The following is a 19,931-nucleotide window of genomic DNA, read 5'->3' as shown; positions in this document are numbered from 1 at the left end:
ATTGTATAAACGCACCGGCCGTTTCAAATACTAGTGTATTGAGCGAAGAAAAGGCATACCCTGCCCCAAAGGGCTGACACTCATTTCTGGAATAAAAGACCCTGCATCTCCCCTTAACCTGCCACAGATTCCTAAACACAATAGCAGTGCGCCAATTGCTATCGGCCGTGACATGTAACACGTGTGAGTGTATAGGAAGGAGGCCGCTCTCAACATGTTACATTTTTATGGCATTGATTTTCTTCAAACATTTGGGTATTGAAGCTGCAGTTCAAGCGGTCATTTATAAAAATATATACATTTTGTTGTTTTTTCCAATATGGGTATAAATAAATCTGCACACTGACAAGTGATTAGTTAAGTTGCTGGTTGATGTGTTGTCCCGTAATCGATCGCTGAAATTTAGCTGGGTGTTCAGTAAATGCATCTTGGGTCCTCTTCTGCTGCACTGACAGCCAAAGTGAGGGAGATCATGTGACCAGGCAGGCACTAGATTCAATGGCTCAAAAAGGCAATGCTTTTTCAGAAGGGGAAGGGAATGTGACTTTGTAAATGGTTGCTATAGGAACAAAAATGCCTTTAAGATTTTTTTTTTTTTTTTTAAATGCTACAAGTATTTTCTCATAGTACAGAACGGATTTTAAAAAACCCCACGTAGAATATTGCTTGCTCTGCAGCTTTAACCGAAGTGACATGCGCCCCCGTGTAAACAATGACTGTTAATGGGTGAAGCCTTCGCCCCTCGTGGCTGCAAACATTGGGTCTGTTATCTATTAGCCCAAAATGAGCTATTGGAAAACATTACGGAACATGTTATCACTGCTGTGTATTTCATTAGTGAGCCTGCAGCGATCGGCACACTTATTTACGAGTGTGCTATTTCCCCCTCTTTCCCTCTTTTGGAGACATCGATATCTGATAATCCTTCTTGGTACGGGGGCTGGTGGTTTTATTTGAAAACGTGGTGTTACTCATGCGATTAGGTCACTGGAAACTGAGCATTTATAGATCAGCGCGATGGCTTCCAGCTAGAAACGCTCTCCCTTACAGATCTGCCTCAATCTTCCCCTGGCACGTGGCGGTTCCAGGTCTGGATACAATTATTTTATTACAATATCCTTGGAAGCAACAAGTGGAAAAAAAAAAAAAAAAGTTAATTTAAAAGCACTAGGTGAGGTTTCTTTTATATCGCGATTTAAATGTGGGAGAGTAAAGGGTTTTGGGCATCATAAAAAAAAATACATTTGAATCAAATAATTCTGACTTTAATGGACTGCCCAGCAAAATGAAAATCTGAACCAGGTAAAGAAAAGGTAATGTTTGGGTTTCTGGCAAAATCCATTTAGTTTCACACTATGTGCAGCGTCTCAAGGTTTCCGTCATATCAGCTCTGTATAAAAGAATACGCAATAAGTGAGATTATTATAAAGATGCACAAAAGGTGCGTGGGGTGCTGAACAATGCAGAGGAAAGGGTAGAATCACAATAGAAACCATTAAGAAAAACCATCTGAAATTATTTCCTGTGCTGTGAAAAGCCTTCAGCAACACAAATGTCCCTTATCAGCAGTTTTTAAAACAATGGGATGTGTTAATACAGATTTGCAATGTGAGCAAGAACAAAAAATGTCATCAAGTTCTAACTACTGAAACCTTGGAAAATCAGTAACTAAAACAATAACTGATATTGAAAGGGGATTTAAAAAAAAAAAAAAAAAAACATGTTTAGTGAAATTCAACCAAATAAAACCCATTTGGAATAAAATTGTTTTGAAAAGATATTAGTTAGGATTTATTTACATTCACAAAACAATATTCTATGCAGGGAGTAAAAGACGACACCAAAATGTCAATTGAAAATAAATCTGAAAAATCGATTTAATGTGACTAATATCACCAGTAATAAAACCAATTAAAATTATACTTAAAAAAAAAAAAATTTGCTTATTGGGTATTGTGATTGGTGGAGGCTAGGAAGCTTCAACCAATCAGAGCATGGCGTGTGTTTGGGAATTTAGAGGGATACTGTACATCAGGATGACAATTCCTGTGCATATAAAATCAAATATATAGACATTAGCTCACAAATAAAGATGCACTTTGTTCTAAAATACATTGTAATAGGAAGACTGAAATGGACACAGTCAGAATGAAAAGAAACTGCAAGTAAACTAAAAAAACAAACAAGAAAAACGTAAATGTTTGGTTTCAGGCCCAGAATTAACCTGTCCCTTTTCATGCTAAAAAAAATCCAATAGGAGTCAAACTCCCCCACACACGCTACAAATACAATGGACTGCAGCCCGCCCTCGGGCACAGACAAGAGACACTGTAACCCAGAGCAAAGAACGCTACACATGTACTTAGAAAAGCTTCACTTCCAGGAGTACCCGGCTGAGATGACCACCAGTCCTGGGGTAAAATGCAGCAAGGACCAAACACGTACTGTAGCATCAGGAATCTGTGCGTTATGCGGACATTCTCCGTATATATATACTGCTGGGCAGAGACCCATCGCAGCATTGTAACCGATTCCTTTTGGCGGCTTACAAACCCATTAAACTATTAGGTATATTTGCACAACTCGGTTCCAAGGATTGCAGCCCAGGCACCCACAATATTATAGGAGTGTGTGTCCTAATTTACATTCCTGACACTTTGTAACCCCGGAGAAAGTGTTTACAGACACTCCTTGATATCTGTAATCTCTCACACATTAATGCCAAACTTGCCATATGGCAGAGAGGGAGGAGCGGTGTGATAAGCACATAGCCCCCGCCCTGCTACATGTCTCCCACACAGATCATGGTTTCCCCCCCAACGTTTCCTGGCTTGGAATTGAGGAACAAACCTTGACTTTACTGTGTTGAATCTATCCACTGAATAAGTGAGCTACAGCGGATAATGATTTGGACTATTCAGAGACTAACCCGTTTGCCATAGAGTAATGCCTTGCTGGGTCCCCTGGCAGGGCAGGGTTTAATCATAGTGCTACCCAGCCAAGCCGAATAAATGCTCACCTGGTTCCGGCATTGTCGGGTTTTTAATCCCTAAATAATGTCCACGGCTGACTGAGATGTACCTGTATAGATCGCAGACTCCCCAGAGACGCACGTACAATTAAATGTTTACAGTTAGGTTCTATTTCCATTGGAAATTCGTGAGTTTGTAAAAAAGTAAAGTCGTATCCGCTCTCCAGCTGCGGACCCGTCCGAGAGCCTCTCCCCCGGCGGAGTGACATGTTTAGTGTAAATGGTCCCAGTTTTAGGACCAAAAAAAAGATCCTCAGAGAGCATCTGACCGTCCGGCGCCCCTAACCTGCAATATTCTGCGCAATATGGCATACCGAGAACGGGGTCTTGTTTCCTACCTTGGTTATCCAACAGGCGGAAAACGCGGTGTGCTGGGAACGTGGACTGCTTGCAAAGGTTTGCTGAATGGTGAAGATCGGGTGTGTCCCACGTACGACGCATTGCGCCAGCCTGCCCACTCCGCCACACACTCGGGCGTTTAAGGCACAAGCACATGATTTAATGGGGGCTAGCATGCTAATGAGTACTTCAATACTTGTAGTAATAAAAACAAACAGGGACATTTACATATTGCTGCCCTCAGTCAGCACAGCTCCTCTCCAGCCCACTGTCAAGGGCTGTGTAGCACAGGGGCGGCCAACTCCAGTCCACAAGAGCCACCAACAGGTCAGGTTTTTGGGATATCCCAGCTTCAGCACAGGTGCCTCAATCAGTCCCTGCTTCAATACAGGTGGCTCAGAGGCTCAGTCGAAGATTGAGACACCTGTGCTGAAGCAGGGATATCCTGAAAACCTGCCCTGTTGGTGGCCCTTGAGGACTAGAGTTGGCCACTCCTGGTGTAGCATTGTGACTGCACAGCTATTTACAGTAACAATGTTTACTGGCAGAGCAGCTCCCTGTAGTGGTTCCACCTATAGTTCATATATAGACGCACGCACGCACACGCGCGCGCCGTGTGTCCCACCTACAGAACATTCGTTGCAATGTCGCCTTTGATTCAGGGTAAGGCCTGAAACTGCTCCGGAGCCAGAACTCCGGGAACGTTATGGGCCGCAATTCCATAACCCTGACCGCTGAGCCCAATGTGGAATCTCAAAACAAAATCAGGTTCGTCCCCTCTGCAGAGATCCGGGTTCTCGATCTGGTGGAAGGCTTCTCTCTGGAACATTATTATGCCCCATGTCCGAGAACATTGGCTCTCAGCGGCTCTGGTAACGTATGCGCATGCAACCCAAGAGCTTTTCCTACCTTGCTTGTCATTACTGAATTTGTTCATGAAATGTGATTTGTTGGAGCACATATTACTGACGTGACCCAGTAACTGTTCCTTAGTTGTAATTGTCTTTCTGTCTCGTCGCACCCACTCGGGCTGATTTTCGTGGAAAGTGCTTTCCTATAATACATATACACTTTTGGAATATTTGAGTGTGCAGCCATGCTGTGTCCTTGCCATGTATCTGCAGAGACAGGAGAGAGCACCCGCAGAGGGGATCCCCAGGATAACGTTGGGAACGGAGGTGGATTTGGGACCCAGCACAAGTGCAGGTCCGCAACCAGAGTGCCATCGCTGGACTTGAAGAACAACTTAATGATTTCTAGCTGCAATGCATCTTCTGCATGCTACCGCTTTGTCTGCAAAGTGTCGGGCCACGTGATGTGTGATGACCACAGTGGCTGTGGGTTTGCAGTCCGTGGCCGCTGAGCTTGCTCTGCAGTGTGCATGGGCCGAGCGGCTCGTTTGCCGGTTTAGTTCTGAAGCTCTTGAGTCTCGTCGCCCCCCCCGGGACCTCTGGCTGGAACAGATCTCGTCACCTGGCAGCTCCTCTCTAGGAGACGCTGGAGCAGCGGATGCTGGGGGAACCCATCTGTGTGAGCACCTTATCCAGCCACTGCAGCGGCCCGTTCAGGTGCAGCTCGATCCAGCAGGGGGTGCTGGTCACCGTCTGACGCCTATGGAGAAAGTAAAAATATTACACGTGACAAGGAGTCCTACGGGTGTCCCAGTAAGGGTTTTTTTTTTTTTTTTTTAAATACAACAGGGATACAATACACAGCAGAGCTCAGCACTGCTGCAGGAAGAGATTACTTGCGACCCACGGATATTTATTTCTGCTTGTTTGTGGTGCGAGTTGGGTCTCTTCCCACTATACAGGGTCCTGTTTGGGGAGTACACTCTTGATACAAAGCGACTCTGCATAGGGAGCGTTCAGGGGCGCGCTACTACGGAGAGGAGGAGCGAGTGAAACGTGAGAGCGAAACCTCAGGATCACTAATGAGGTTGCCAAACAGAGGCACATCTGGGCTCCATTAGCTCTCCCTGGCTCCCGGCCAACCCTGGAACCGGCTGTCAAGTGCGGGAGATGAGAGGTAACCCATGCAGTGCCTGCGCTGCGCAGAGCATGCTGCGACACACTTTGGCACAGAGGGGTTAACAGCGCAATGGTCAGTGAACATCTGGCACCCAGCGGTCGGAGCTGGGACACGGCATGGGTGTCTCTGCGGCTCCCACAGCAGCCGGGTGTTTCACTTTGGCAGGCTGCGTGCGTTACACCCTCTCCACCATGACATCTGTCACAGTTCTCTGAAGCAGCATCGCCTCCCCCGCCGCTGAAGCCATTCAAACAATTGCAACAGTTGCGGCCATTTTTAAGAGACCCCCTAAGATTCACATCGACGTTGCTGCAAATGAGAAAAGCAGTGAAAGCTTTCCCAGGGCAGAATGTGGTCAGCGCGGGGGAGGACGGAGAGCCGGGGGCCGCTGGATACAATGTAACACGGGCTAACACCGTGACTCTGACTAGGACTGCAGCTTTGTGTCACCGATAAAGAAAAGACAGAACGCGCGAGTGTGTGTGTTTGCAGATTTACACATGTCCCCGAACCGGTTTCATTCACGCCATTCTCACGTCATGCAGCTGCAGAGAAGGATTCTGGGTAATGACATGAAGAGCACATTGTATGCCAGGGGTGCCAAACTCGGTCCTCAAGGGCCACCAACAGGACAGGCATTTGCAAACCTGTGCTGAAGCATGGATATCCCCAATACCTGGTCTGTTGGTGGCCCTTGAGGACCGAGTTTGACACCCCTGCTGTACATGTCACTGAGCTGCGTATCCCTTTTCCTGTGACATGGTGACACTGACCTGTACTCCGCGCCCCAGCCCTTGACGAAGCTCATGCGTATAGTACACATCCTGGTCAGCTGATACACGGCCTCAAATCCCTGGTTCACGGACTGGGCCAGGAGAGCCGCAAACTCCTGGTTATTAAAGATCTTCAAGTTACACCCTGCACAAAAACAACCACACATTACACGTACAGGCAAAGGAGGTGACACCGTCTGGTTCCGCAGAACAGCAGGCGCGTGATCATCCGGTTTTTACACACAGCCCCGGAGAGCTTACAATCTATAGACAGGGGTGGCCAACTCCAGTCCTCAAGGGCCCCCCAACAGGTCAGGTGTTCAGGATATCCCTGCTTCAGCACAGATGGCTCAATCAGTGGCTCAGTTGTTGACTGAGCCACCTGTGCTGAAGCAGGGATATCCTGAACACCTGACCTGCTGGTGGCCCTTGCAGACTGGAGTTGGCCACCCCTGATCTAAGAGCGGTCAGTGAGTGTAACTGCAGCGGTGACCAGCGCCTGTCTGTGGGGAACGCAGAATTTTGGGAGCCGTTTCCCAGGTGTTTTAGGTTATTGCAGAGAAGCAAAATAAAAAGGGGCTGTGAATGAGGGAGGCGCCGGACATCCCCCGGACCCCTGCAAGACTATGGGCGTTGCCTGCATATTGCAGCAGGAAGCTGCTTCTGGCTGCAAAACATGGCAGAAAATGCACAGGGTTCTCTAAATACTAACAGAAGATCAGCAGTTCTCCCCAGGTCCCTGGTGTGGGTGCCGCGGTCCCCTTACCTGGCGGTATCTTGCAGACAGTGGCGGGGTGCCAGCCGTACCGCTGGTTACAATTTGGGGACTGCACGAATATCGCGCTGTCACTGAGGCATTCGGCGAACACCTCCCCTCCTATGTAATACAGGCGCACCCCTCTCCCTGCGGGACAAGACACTCCGGTCAGTGAGCATGGGCACAAAGGAGGGCAAGAACGGCAGCTGTGTGTGACGTGGATCTCATAACACAGGGGCGGCCATCCCCGGTCCTCAAGGGCTACCAACAGGTTAGGTTTTCAGGATATCTATGCTTCGGCCTAGGTGGTTCAAATCAGTCCCAGCTTCAGCACAGGTGGCTCAATCAGTCGAAGACTGAGGCACTGATTGAGCACCTGTGCTGAAGCAGGGATATCCTGAAGACCTGACCTGTTGGTAGCCCTTGAGGATGGGAGTGGGCTACCCCTGCTATAACAGATCTTTAAAAAAACAAAAACATGCTAGTTTAACCCCTTCTACTCCAGAGCTGCAAGCAAAGCCCGAGGCCTCCCAGCTCCTTACGCTCACAAGTCTGCACTTCAAGGTCCGTCACTAGAGAGGCCGGATCAGAACACATTTAGGAGCAAAGGGCTCTTTGCAATAGAATTTTGGAAACATTTAAAGGCTTAAAAATGATTATATTTCAACATTTTTCCAGCATTTAGAACATCTGCACCATATATATATATGTATATTACCCGCGCTAGAGCGTTTCAGTGGGAACAACTGCCCTCAGCTGCCTAAGCAGCTAGCATGAAATCAGCAGGAGCAGAGGAACAAAAGGTCACCTCAAGGTCCTTTGCAGGCTGTATTTGCCCAGCGGGCCGGCAGTTACAGACCCCTGCTGCACTCCCATCTTATATTCACAAGCTTGTGAATTCAAGGGCAGTCTTACTTCCCCAAAAAATAAGCAACATAGAAGAAGCCTGCACTATATAGAGCAGGGGGGGAGTGGAGGCAACTCAAGGGCCACAAACAGGTCAGGGTTTATGGATATCCCTGCTTCAGCACAGGAGGCTCAATCAGTCCCTGCTTCAGCACAGGTGGCTCAATCAGTCCCAGCTTCAGCACAGGAGGCTCAATCAGTCCCAGCTTCAGCACAGGTGGCTCAATCAGTCCCAGCTTCAGCACAGGTGGCTCAGTCTTCGACTGAGCCACCTGTGCTGAAGGGATATCCTGAAAACCTGACCTGTTGGTGGCCCTTGAAGATTGGCATTTCTCATTGAAAAAGCGCATTTCATAATGTATGCCGTAAAAAACTTTGCTGGCAATAAAAAGGTAGGGGCACATCCATATTTATTTTCTTACAATTTCCCCCAAAATACAACATACAAATGGGCCCTCAGCATTAAAAGGATCCCACCCAATAATAACACTGCAGAGAACACGGAAAGAGGTTTTCTGAAAGGATATGCCGCAGATCAGAGTAGAAACGGACTGAACTTTTAGAAGGGCTGCTGACACAAGCCTACTGAAATTCTAAACATTAAATGGCACTCCAGGAGTTTGGTTACCATCAGCTAATCAGCCGTAACGCATGTCTGGATGGACCTCAATGTACAACAGACTGGATCAGAGGCAGCGCTCGGGGAGGGAAGGTGGGTGATCTTTGCAGTGTTTGGGTAACAGTGGGATTTTGCTGTGGGAGGTCTTGTGTTTTCACATTTAAGGGTCCAGAATGGAAACATTTTTGTAACCACCGGATTAACTGGAGGGGAGACGTGTTCCAGTTAGTTTGGCCAAAGCACAGATTTTCCTTCTTGTACAGAACACAGTTAATAAAATATTCCAACAAGATATGACCAAAAGACGTGTAAATATGTCAGTGCGGAGGCAAGCAGACAAGGTAGGACGGGGGGTTTAGGTGCAATAACAGCCTGGATGTACAATAATGCAAAGTTCCATTACGAGGGCATCAGAAAACAGCCTCCGATAAGAGGGGACTTTATTCCACACGATTACAGGGGCTGTGAGTAGCACACACTTCCTAGCCTTATTAACCCCTTGCACAGACTTCCTAGCCTTATTAACCCCTTGCACAGACTTCCTAGCCTTATTAACCCCTTGCACAGACTTCCTAGCCTTATTAACCCCTTGCACAGACTTCCTAGCCTTATTAACCCCTTGCACAGACTTCCTAGCCTTATTAACCCCTTGCACAGACTTCCTAGCCTTATTAACCCCTTGCACAGACTTCCTAGCCTTATTAACCCCTTGCAGACATTTCTATTCCCCAGAGGTACGTCTGGCTGAACAGGAATAGCTCTGTAACCCACAGAGATGCCACATAAGCACAGACCTTGCTGGTTATCGCTATGGGGGGGGGATCACTGTGCTGGGACGGGGATGGGTACCACAAAGAAACCCCAAGCTTTCAGTCGCCCCATTTTTACCGATGTGCCGCCTGGTGAGCTCCACGGCAGCGTTCCGGTTCACATTGGAGAGCAGGCCCAGGCAGAAGCGCTCGGAATTGGAGGGGTCCGTAAATCCATCCACAGTCATGGAGGGCTGGGAGGCGTGGAAGGTCTCCCCCACCCGCTGGTTGAGCTCGTAGTAGGAAATGGAACACCAGAAGGCCGGCTCGCAGTAAGTGACGGGCTGCAGGTCTGTGCAGAGGCAACAACGCAACGATGCAATATAACCATCGGGTAAAGGTTAACAGCTAACCTATAACATAGTGGTAACAATACCCTACCTATACCACTCCCGACCACTAACATTCCCCGACCTCTAACAGCCTCCCTGAACTCTAATATTCCGATTCTCCCTGACCTCCAGCATCCTCCCTGACCCCTAATATTCCCAGATTCTCCATGACCTCCAGCATCCTCCCTGACCTCTAATATTCCCCGATTCTCCATGACCTCCAGCATCCTCCCTGACCCCTAATATTCCCTGATTCTCCATGACCTCCAGCATCCTCCCTGACCTCTAATATTCCCCGATTCTCCATGACCTCCAGCATCCTCCCTGACCCCTAATATTCCCCGATTCTCCATGACCTCCAGCATCCTCCCTGACCCCTAATATTCCCAGATTCTCCATGACCTCCAGCATCCTCCCTGACCTCTAATATTCCCTGATTCTCCCTGACCTCCAGCATCCTCCCTGACCTCTAATATTCCCCGATTCTCCATGACCTCCAGCATCCTCCCTGACCTCTAATATTCCCCGATTCTCCATGACCTCCAGCATCCTCCCTGACCTCTAATATTCCCCGGTTCTCCATGACCTCCAGCATCCTCCCTGACCTCTAATATTCCCCGATTCTCCATGACCTCCAGCATCCTCCCTGACCTCTAACATTCCCTACCGATAACAGATATTGTTAACAATATCATTCCTGTTACAACAAATTCAACATGGTGATTCTTGTTTTAGATACAAATATATAATATATATAATATACAGATACAAAATGAATACAACTACACATCACACGGGCACAACAGAAAGTTGTAGCTTATTTATTAAAACCAGGCCACACTAATAACCCCAAAGAAAACCCATCCCCAAAGTAGATGCTTGTTAGTAGCAGTTAAGATATAATTGTACTGCTCAAGAGGAGGCGTTACTTGTGAAATGTCTGGATTCATATGATAGGATGTTTCAGATCGTCTGCTTCTCAATATCATTCATACCAGTTTTCTAGGTGTTTGCTAAACCTCTGGGTCTCTGCAGATTTAACTTAATCCATTGCAGAAATGTATCAAAAATGTCTTACATTTGGCACAGCCACTAAACAATAAAACAGCTGATCACCGCACTGTGCACACACTCCAACATGCATACTGGAGCATTTCCAAGACAATGGTTGTCTTTCTATTTTTCAGTCTTTGCAGCAATGAGAAGTATAATCAGTGAATGAAATGATTTGCTGTTCTGAAGACCGACCAGGCACTTTCTCTCTCTTCAGAAACGGAGAATGATTTCACTTCCACAAGGCTGCAACCTCTTTGATAAGGACAGGCTTTTATATATATCCAGGACTGGCCGCCCGCCAACCAAAACCTGCTGAGCTAAACTCACTCCAACATCCGTCCAAGTTTCACCGGATTCAGGAGGAGCTCTTAGGAGGCTTGTTTATCTTAATATGCAGAACTAGCGTAATATATTTTTCTTACAAAATCGCTGACAATCCACTTTGCTTTATAAACACGCATGCTTATGTAATACAAATAAGGAGGAGATACAGTATTGTGGCTAAAATGTTAATTTGCCTCAGGGTTTAAATCCAATGTCGGACACTTCTACTTATTCTGTGTAATATTGAACAAATTACTTTACCTCCCTGTGCCTCTTATACGTGTGTGTGTGTGTGTGTGTGTGTGTGTGTGTATGTATGTGTGTGTATGTGTGTGTATGGGTCTGTGTGTGTGTGTGTGTGTGTGTATGTGTGTGTATGTGTGTGTGTATGTTAGGGCTATCTAGGTAAATAAAGGGATTTTTGGGGATCTAATATACAGAGGGAAAGAAAGAGAGAGTGAGACACACTCACAGGATGCTGAATACAGTTCAACACGTTTATTATATCAAAGTAAACGTTTCGGTCCACTTTGGGACTTCTCTCACGGTTCTTGCACTTTCTCTCACTTGTTCTATTTTCTTAACTCCTATTACCTCTACAATCTGGCTTCCGCACTGCTCACTCCACTGAAACAGCCCTCTCACCAAGATAACAAAGAACCTGCATGCCTCCGTAACATTTCAAAGATACATCTTTTATGGTCGCTCCACTGCTAAAACTCTAACACATTCCCTTATTCTCTGTAACCTCCTGCTGTCCGGCCTTCCTGCCTCTCACCTGTGTCCCATACAATCTATCCTAAACGCTGCTCCTAGAATCACGTCACTCTCTACTAAATCTGGCTCTGCGTTTCTCCTGCTGAAATCCCTCTCCTGGCTTCCTATTAAATCCTGTATTACTTATTCTTCTTCTCTCTTTTAAAGTTATACACTCCCCTGTCCCTCCTTACATCTCAGTCCTAATTTTTCACTATACACCTGTTCGCCTCTTGCATTCTGCTCAAGGATGTATTCTGTCCGTTCAAAATCCTCTCCTTCTACTGAAACGCCCGCAGACGAGAACGCCAGTGTCCAATGCATGATTGGTGACGCGCTGAACCAGCTGCTCACTCTCCTGAACAATACAAATTCGTTTTTTCAGTCCGCTTTATCAAGAAACATTTTCTGTCCGTGTTTTGGACCATAATTCTTGCTTCGTCTCCAGCGCTTTGTAACGCGCTTATCTTCTTTGCTGAACACCATCTTGTAACTATGCGCTTGATGAGGTCATCGCGCCGTCACCAATTCCAAAGAATATTTATTAGATTATCAAATCCTTAAAATGTAATAATCTCCTGTGACAGATCTTTCATTGCTAAAATTTTTCATGAACATTGTTATTTTACTGCAAGATACGACGAAAAATAAAAAAGGGACCCTTTTTTCTGAACATCATGTATATGAAATTACACTTCCCTTTCATACAAATCATTAACACCTTAATTCTCTGTATAGAGGAAAAGTGGTTGGTACAAGGGACTAAATACTCATTATCCAGATGCAGATAATTATTTTATTGCATTAATATTAACCCCATCACTGCAACACATTTGCTTTACATGTATATATACACATGCGTATGTGTGTAAAGTATTGCAGCCTCACCTGGCAGGGATAAGGTTAATAATACTATTAAATTATTAGTACAACTAGATGGTGACCCGTTAGGTTCCCTGTTCTAACTACTCTCTCTCCCTGCAGCAAATAAGGCTGTGTTGGCCTCTCCGGCAGAGAATGGGTTAACATTTACCCATAGAATGCCGACATATACCGAAGCGCAGTTGTGCTCATGGCTCAGATTGGACCCACAGGATTTGAGTAAGATCAGAAGTTGGCATCGGCGCTTGTATGACGACAAAGAAGTAACAGATGGTGAGACTGAGTGACAAAGCCAGAGGCGCGGAGACGGAACTGATAACATGTATGGTGTTGTAAAGAGCTCGGCGGCAGCAGCAGCAGAACGGGAAGGCTTCAGACACGAGCGTTTTCATGACAATAACACGAACAATGGGGTTTTATTTCTCCCGGATCCAGGTCCCAGTTCCCCCGGTAACTTTGCGGTGTTTTATTTGACATCTCTCACAGACTTATCATCGCTGGAGTCAGCCAAAGCATGACACGTTCTGGCATCAAAACACTGGATTCGGAGCCAGATTTGTACGGCTGTGTAAGTTTTATGGCAGGGGCTGCACTTAACCTTAAGTAGTCTGTCTCTAGCAGTTAAATGTGACATATGTAGAAAGAATGGATTCGAAGGGCCCGACAGAGCCGACGTGTGAGGACACTGAAGACTGCAAGTTTAATGGCTACATGATGTTTACTTCCAGGTTCAAGTTTGTGGGCATAGCCACTAGAATCAATCAATCACTATATCTCTCTCTATCTCTCTCTATGGGGCTTATGCAGAGAGGATAGAGAAGGGAAATAGCACCATATTTTGGAGAAAATACTTCCCAGAGAAGCTTCTCCTGCAGAGAACATGGAGAGATTCATAAAATTCTCCACAGCAGGTTTCTTTACTTTAAAAATTGCCAAACACGTGGAGAGATTGGTAAATTCGCCATGTTAAAATAGGGTGGTATGCAGGTAGCATAGATGCACTGCAACTCGCCATTCTGCCCTATATTATAGTGAGTTCAATCTAGCCAGAAAAACTTGGCAATTTTGAATCTCATCAGAAAAATTAGGTAACGCAGCTTTCTGCATACGACCATAACTTGCTCCAATTCTGTGGCTATTTTCTTGCCGTTTTCACATTAAATAACGTTCCTCTCTGCATAAGGCCCTATATCTCTCTCTCTATGGGGCTTATGCAGAGAGGATAGAGAAGGGAAATAGCACCATATTTTGGAGAAAATACTTCCCAGAGATGCTTCTCCTGCAGAGAACATGGAGAGATTCATAAAATTCTCCACAGCAGGTTTCTTTACTTTAAAAATTGCCAAACACGTGGAGAGATTGGTAAATTCGCCATGTTAAAATAGGGTGGTATGCAGGTAGCATAGATGCACTGCAACTCGCCATTCTGCCCTATATTATAGTGAGTTCAATCTAGCCAGAAAAACTTGGCAATTTTGAATCTCATCAGAAAAATTAGGTAACGCAGCTTTCTGCATACGACCATAACTTGCTCCAATTCTGTGGCTATTTTCTTGCCGTTTTCACATTAAATTACGTTCCTCTCTGCATAAGGCCCTATATCTCTCTCTCTATCTCTCTCTCTATCTCTCTCTCTCTCTCTCTATAATCTATATCTCTTCCTCCTCCTCTCTCCTCCTCTTCTCTCCTCCTCTTCTCTCCTCCTCTTCTCTCCTCCTCTTCTCTCCTCTTCTCTGCAGCCTCAGTGCAACCTTGGGCCTGTCATTGGCAAATCTCCAGGTGACCAGTGTCCACCATTAATAAAAGTATCCTAACACAGGGGAACCTGGGCCATGAAGAGGTGTGAACACTATTAAGGGAGATAGGGTGGTGTCCAAATATAATGGTTGGCCTGAAATATACAAGACCACGGATTCGACTAAATCCTAAAACTCTTACACCGTGTTCGAGCGCGGGGGGGAAATCCATTTATTTACAGTTGGGTAACAATATTGATGTGTCTTTCTGTGTCTTGGAGACGTGCGGATAAGATTCCAGCCTTGAGATGTCACATGAGCACTTCTAGAACTGTGAAGCCCTCCGGGAAACAACAAAATCAAACCTCAGTCCTGTGACAGTCGTTACTATTTCTTGTACCCGAATGTAAATTAGATCAACTCTTCCTCAAGGGAAAATGTGTTTTTTAAACAAATGCAGTGTTACTGAATTGTTGCACTTTTAAAGTTAAAACTCTGCAAATTGTTTGACGGAGCAGGAAAAGGGGATTAAGTGGAATTTTCTCGGGGATACATTTTGTACAGTATGTGTATACTACCAGCAGTCGGTACTTTAGCACACACTTGGGTTTTAACAGGACTTTTTCTGAAAGACGGAGGTCTCCGGCTCCTCCTTTTGTGTCTGGGCAGAAAGGAAACTTTGAGTTGAGTTTTTGTAACAAAAATATTAACGTCAGCTGTGTTCTGCAGAGATGTAATGATCAGCAAGACACTGTCCAACTCAAGGGAGAGGGGCTCTTACAAATGGATTTATCTAACTGGGGGCCACTTCTCTCTCTAATTCACCTCTGTCCTAAATTAAAGTTGGTTTCACGTAAAACCAAGGCGAAAGAGCTCAAATGTTTAAGCCAGCAATCACCCCTACTCCATTTTATACCCCCTCTTTTTTACAGTATGGGAACCAGCGTGGTCCCCGCAGCTAAACTTAATTTGACAGCTCTGGGGACCCCCCGTGTCTCCCGATACTTCCTGGTAAAGTTACTAGATTTAAATATCCGTCCAAGAGAAAAGAAAATGGCAGCCAAACAGCAGGCCAACAGGGAACCCCGATATCATCAGTTCCAGCTTCCTGCTGGACGCCCATTTAAATCCCCCTACAACACTAGGAATGGGGGGGGGGTGGGGGGTTGTCCCTGGAGCTAAAAATAATGCAGTTCAGCTTGGGAGGGGGGGGGGGGGATCCTGTAAATTAGTAAAATGGGATCACTGTGGCATTGTTGTGTTCCCCTAGTAAATCAGAACTAGAGAATTGGAAAGAGAGACCACGTTTGGGGCCAAAATAAATAAATCTTCTACCTCTCAAATAAATACTTTGGTTCAGCGGAGAGACCTCAATATTAGGCAGATACTCTGCAGCGTATTTCATTGTTACAGTAACACAAATTAAGGAATTACATACTAGCAGCTGCATCTCCTGTGTACTAAGCCGGCAGTTACTCTTACGTACAGTTCTGTACCACCCAAAAAAATAACAAAAATCAGCCACCACTGCCACATTTTTAATAGGGTAACAAAGTAACTACACTAATATTCCACCTATTTTTGTACTATTAGTTAAAAATATTATCACAAACGTACTAATAAATATACATCTCCTAAAAACAGTGTGTCTGTTTTCTCTTTGCATCTGTCCTCCTCTCTCTTATCCGAGAGTAACAGGAGAGTAACAGGAGAGTAACAGGAGAGTAACATTAATGTAGCACTGGTTGTATAGGTTGGGAGCCCATACTTTGCTTAGGAGTCATACTTACCCATGGTATTGTGAGCAGGCGACATGGGATTTGGCGAGAGATTTGGTGAACCTGAAAAGCAATAATACAGGATATTAAAACCCTAATCCACGCAGCAAAACGTCAACTCTATGAAGCCCCCCCCCCGCCCACTCGAGCTCCCCCATCTCCTCCTGTACCCACCTGCATCCATGCTGTGATTCATCTGGTCACTGGTGTCTCCATCTTCGCTCAGATAACCCGGGGGAGGAGTTTCTGAAGAAACGCAAAATTCCCCATTAATATCACCGGGAATGGAACGAGAACGAGAGAGGGCGAACGGGAACGAGAGAGAGAGGGCGAACGGGAACGAGAGAGAGAAGGCGAACGGGAACGAGAGAGAGAGGGCGAACGAGAGAGAGGGCGAACGAGAACGAGAGAGAGGGCGAACGAGAACGAGAGAGAGGGCGAACGAGAACGAGAGAGAGGGCGAACGAGAACGAGAGAGAGAGGGCGAACGAGAACGAGAGAGAGGGCGAACGAGAACGAGAGAGAGGGCGAACGAGAACGAGAGAGAGGGCGAACGAGAACGAGAGAGAGGGCGAACGAGAACGAGAGAGAGGGCGAACGAGAACGAGAGAGAGAGGGCGAACGAGAACGAGAGAGGGCGAACGAGAACGAGAGAGAGGGCGAACGAGAACGAGAGAGAGGGCGAATGAGAGAGAGAGAACTTTCTTATTTAATAAACATCGCCTCAGCTGAGAAAAACCACCAACAATTTTGTATAAGAGAAAGCTAGCTCATTTATATTTACATTGAAATATTGATATAGGTTTTTTTCCAGAAAACCTAAAATACGCCTCAGGATTTGCACAGCCTGAAGAAAGGAAGGAATCACTGTAGATCAGGGGTTATATAGAGATGGGGGGTCCTCAAGCCCCCCCAAACAGGTCAGGTTTTCAGGATATCCCAGCTTCAGCACAGGTGGCTCAATCAGAGGCTCAGTCAAAGGCTGAGCCTCTGATCGAGCCACCTGTGCTGAAAACCTGACCTGTTGGAGGGCGGGGGGGGGGGGTTGAAGCCTGGTGTCGAGCCCCCCTGGCGTAGATACCATATCATGTTTTGCCCCCCCATGTTTTTCAGTATAAGACTAACCTGGAATGTAGTTCATTTGCGGCTCAATGCCTGCTGGGAAATTGGTGTTTTCTGGGATGGAATGACTGTAATCATCAAGGGGCGGGAATTCTGCGGGAATCTCTGTGTGTCGCGGGACCAGCACCGGAGGGAGAACTAGCAGCGGGGGCAAGAACAATTACTAATAACAGGAAACAGCGAGAGAAAGTCCTGCACAAGATGCTCCACAAGTTACTGAAAGTGGTAAATTCTACACCTGGGTCACGTAACTTCCATAAAGGTTCTCGTTCTATAGCTGCTCCCTATTACACCATACAACGGTTTCCAATAACTCCCCCTATTACCCCTGTATAATTCCTCCCTAAAACTGCTGCATATAACCACCCCCTACAACTTCTATTGCCCCATAAAACCCCTCCCTATAACTCCTATTGCCCCATATAACCCCTACTATTACCCTATATAACCGCTACAACACCCCCGATTACTCCATATACCTCTTCCTATTGTTCCATATAACCCCTCCCTACAACTCGTATTATTGCCCCATAACCGCCCCCTATAAGTTCTATTGCCCCATATAACCCCTCCCTATAACTCCTCTTATTACCCCTCTCTACAATTTGCTCCATATCCGCCCCTTACAAATTCTATTATCCTATATAACCCTCCCTACAACTCATATTGTTCCATATAATCCCTTACTACAACTCCCCATATTGCTCCATATCGTCGCTCCCTATAACTTCTCCAATTGCCCCATATAACCCCTCCCTATAATGCCATTGCTCTATATAACCGCTCCCATACCCCCTGGACGTCGCTGCTTCAGCGCAGCCCCCATGGGACGTTTGGTTTGGGCCCTGGCTGGTGCGGTTACAGGAGGCTGTACCTGGCGTCTCCACTCGCTGGTAGTGATACGGATTCACACACACTTCGTCCTTCTTCATGTTGAAGGCGTATTCGCACATCTCCATGGCTCTCAGCTCGTGGTGGCTGTGCAGGTCCGGCCACCTCCACAGGCGGCAGTATATGACGTGGGGCAGACCCTTCCTGTGAGACACCTGGAGACGCCCATCCAGGGACCTGCGAGGAGAGGGGCGCATCGTGTTATACCAATTCTTACCAGTTATTGGGACCGAAGAACACAAACTTGCCGAAACAAGAACAGGGCCCCTATAGACTGGCACTCTTGCCAATCGGATAGTGACTGATGTAAAATATAACCTTTATTGGGTACGATAATAAAATATATTGGACTGCATCCTCTCTATCCCCTTCCCCTAATTAATATAGTTATTGGGGTCAGCTGTGCGGCTGGACTGACCTCCACGCTAGCCAACAACCCCCAACATCTCCACCCTCAAAACCTTAATGGGATCAGCTATCAGCTGGACCACACTCCGTCCCGAGGCACACTCCGTCCCGAGGCACACTCCGTCCCGAGGCACACGCCGCCCCGAGGCACACTCCGCCCCGAGGCACACTCCGCCCCGAGGCACACTCCGCCCCGAGGCACACTCCGCCCCGAGGCACACTCCGCCCCGAGGCACACTCCGCCCCGAGGCACACTCCGTCCCGAGGCACACTCCGTCCCGAGGCACACTCCGTACCACAACGAGCAGCCACTTTACCTTTTTGTTTCAACATTGCCCCTTATTCCCTCTAGATCAGGGGTGGGGAACTCCAGTCCTCAAGACCCCCACAGCAGGTCCAGTTTTCAGGATATCCCAGCTTCAGCACATGTGGCTCAGTCAAAGACTGCACCAGCTGTGCTGAAGCAGGGTTATCCTGAAAACGTGACCTGTTGTGGTGGTCTTTAGGACTGGCATTGAGAACCCCTGCTCTTGAGTGTAAGCTTTCAGGATCAGGGCTCTTCTGTATCTGTTTCCGCTGGTTTATCCCCATTTGTATACATACATACATACATACATACATACATACATACATACATACTGTACGTCTGACATGAGAAAATAAACCAGCATGGATATGAGGAGGAAGATGCCCAGAGACGGTTACAGGATCCGCATGCAGTTTAAGCCTTTCATGCCAACGGGGGAATTAAAAAGAGAGGGCGTGCATTTTCAAATATTGGACTCTTAACACCTTCACTGCCAAAGCAGCTTGATATTGCATTCCCTTGCGTATGGCCATTGCTTTGCACTTCAGGCCTCTTTGTCAGCGAGAGGTTTCCAAGTGTGATGAGTTCTTTCCATTGGGGGGTGAAACGCGTAGGAGTTCTCGTGCCTGGATTTATGATATAGATATATAGATATAGATAGAAATATCTATCTATCAAATGGAAATACAACTGTATGCTCATTTGCATGTCTTAGTCAGGTCTGCAACCCCACCTTTCACCATTATCACCCAGCACACAGCACTTCCACTGCAAGGGATTCTGGGAAATGACATGCAAATGAGCACACAGTGCCACTTTTTGCTTCAAAAACCATTTTAACATGGTTCCCTATAGGCTTAAGCTTGCTGCATGGTCACAGCTTTGAGCACAGCCAGGATTAAGATGGAAGTGGAAGTGCTGGGTGATAATGGTGAAAGGCAGGGTTGCCGACCTGTCTAAGACATGCGAATGAGCATACAGTTGTATTTCCATTTGCTATATGCTTTGCTGTGGAGGGTTTTTGTCACTTTTTTTACTCACCATAACTTAACTAAGTATGGTAAACCCCATCCT

At 46.5% G+C, this 19,931-nt stretch overlaps 1 protein-coding gene across 1 annotated transcript in view; it reads right to left on the bottom strand.

The window, feature by feature from the left end:
* Positions 1-1,776: 1,776 nt before the first annotated feature.
* SMAD3 (SMAD family member 3) overlaps positions 1,777-19,931 on the bottom strand; it is a 52,953-nt gene continuing 34,798 nt past the window's right edge. The window contains exons 2-9 of the mRNA XM_075575388.1: positions 18,126-18,319; positions 17,255-17,389; positions 16,304-16,375; positions 16,142-16,192; positions 9,345-9,557; positions 6,941-7,078; positions 6,175-6,319; positions 1,777-4,981 (exon numbers count right to left, since the gene is read on the bottom strand). Of these exons, the coding sequence (XP_075431503.1) occupies positions 4,858-4,981; positions 6,175-6,319; positions 6,941-7,078; positions 9,345-9,557; positions 16,142-16,192; positions 16,304-16,375; positions 17,255-17,389; positions 18,126-18,319 (1,072 nt within the window). The 3' untranslated portion in view covers positions 1,777-4,857. The remainder of the gene's footprint in view (positions 4,982-6,174; positions 6,320-6,940; positions 7,079-9,344; positions 9,558-16,141; positions 16,193-16,303; positions 16,376-17,254; positions 17,390-18,125; positions 18,320-19,931) is intronic.

Source organism: Ascaphus truei, chromosome 18, assembly GCF_040206685.1.
Source record: "Ascaphus truei isolate aAscTru1 chromosome 18, aAscTru1.hap1, whole genome shotgun sequence".
NCBI classification, from domain to species: Eukaryota; Metazoa; Chordata; class Amphibia; order Anura; family Ascaphidae; genus Ascaphus; species Ascaphus truei.
The sequence above is the reverse complement of the archived record's forward strand: the minus strand, read 5'-3'. Positions and strand labels throughout refer to the sequence as shown.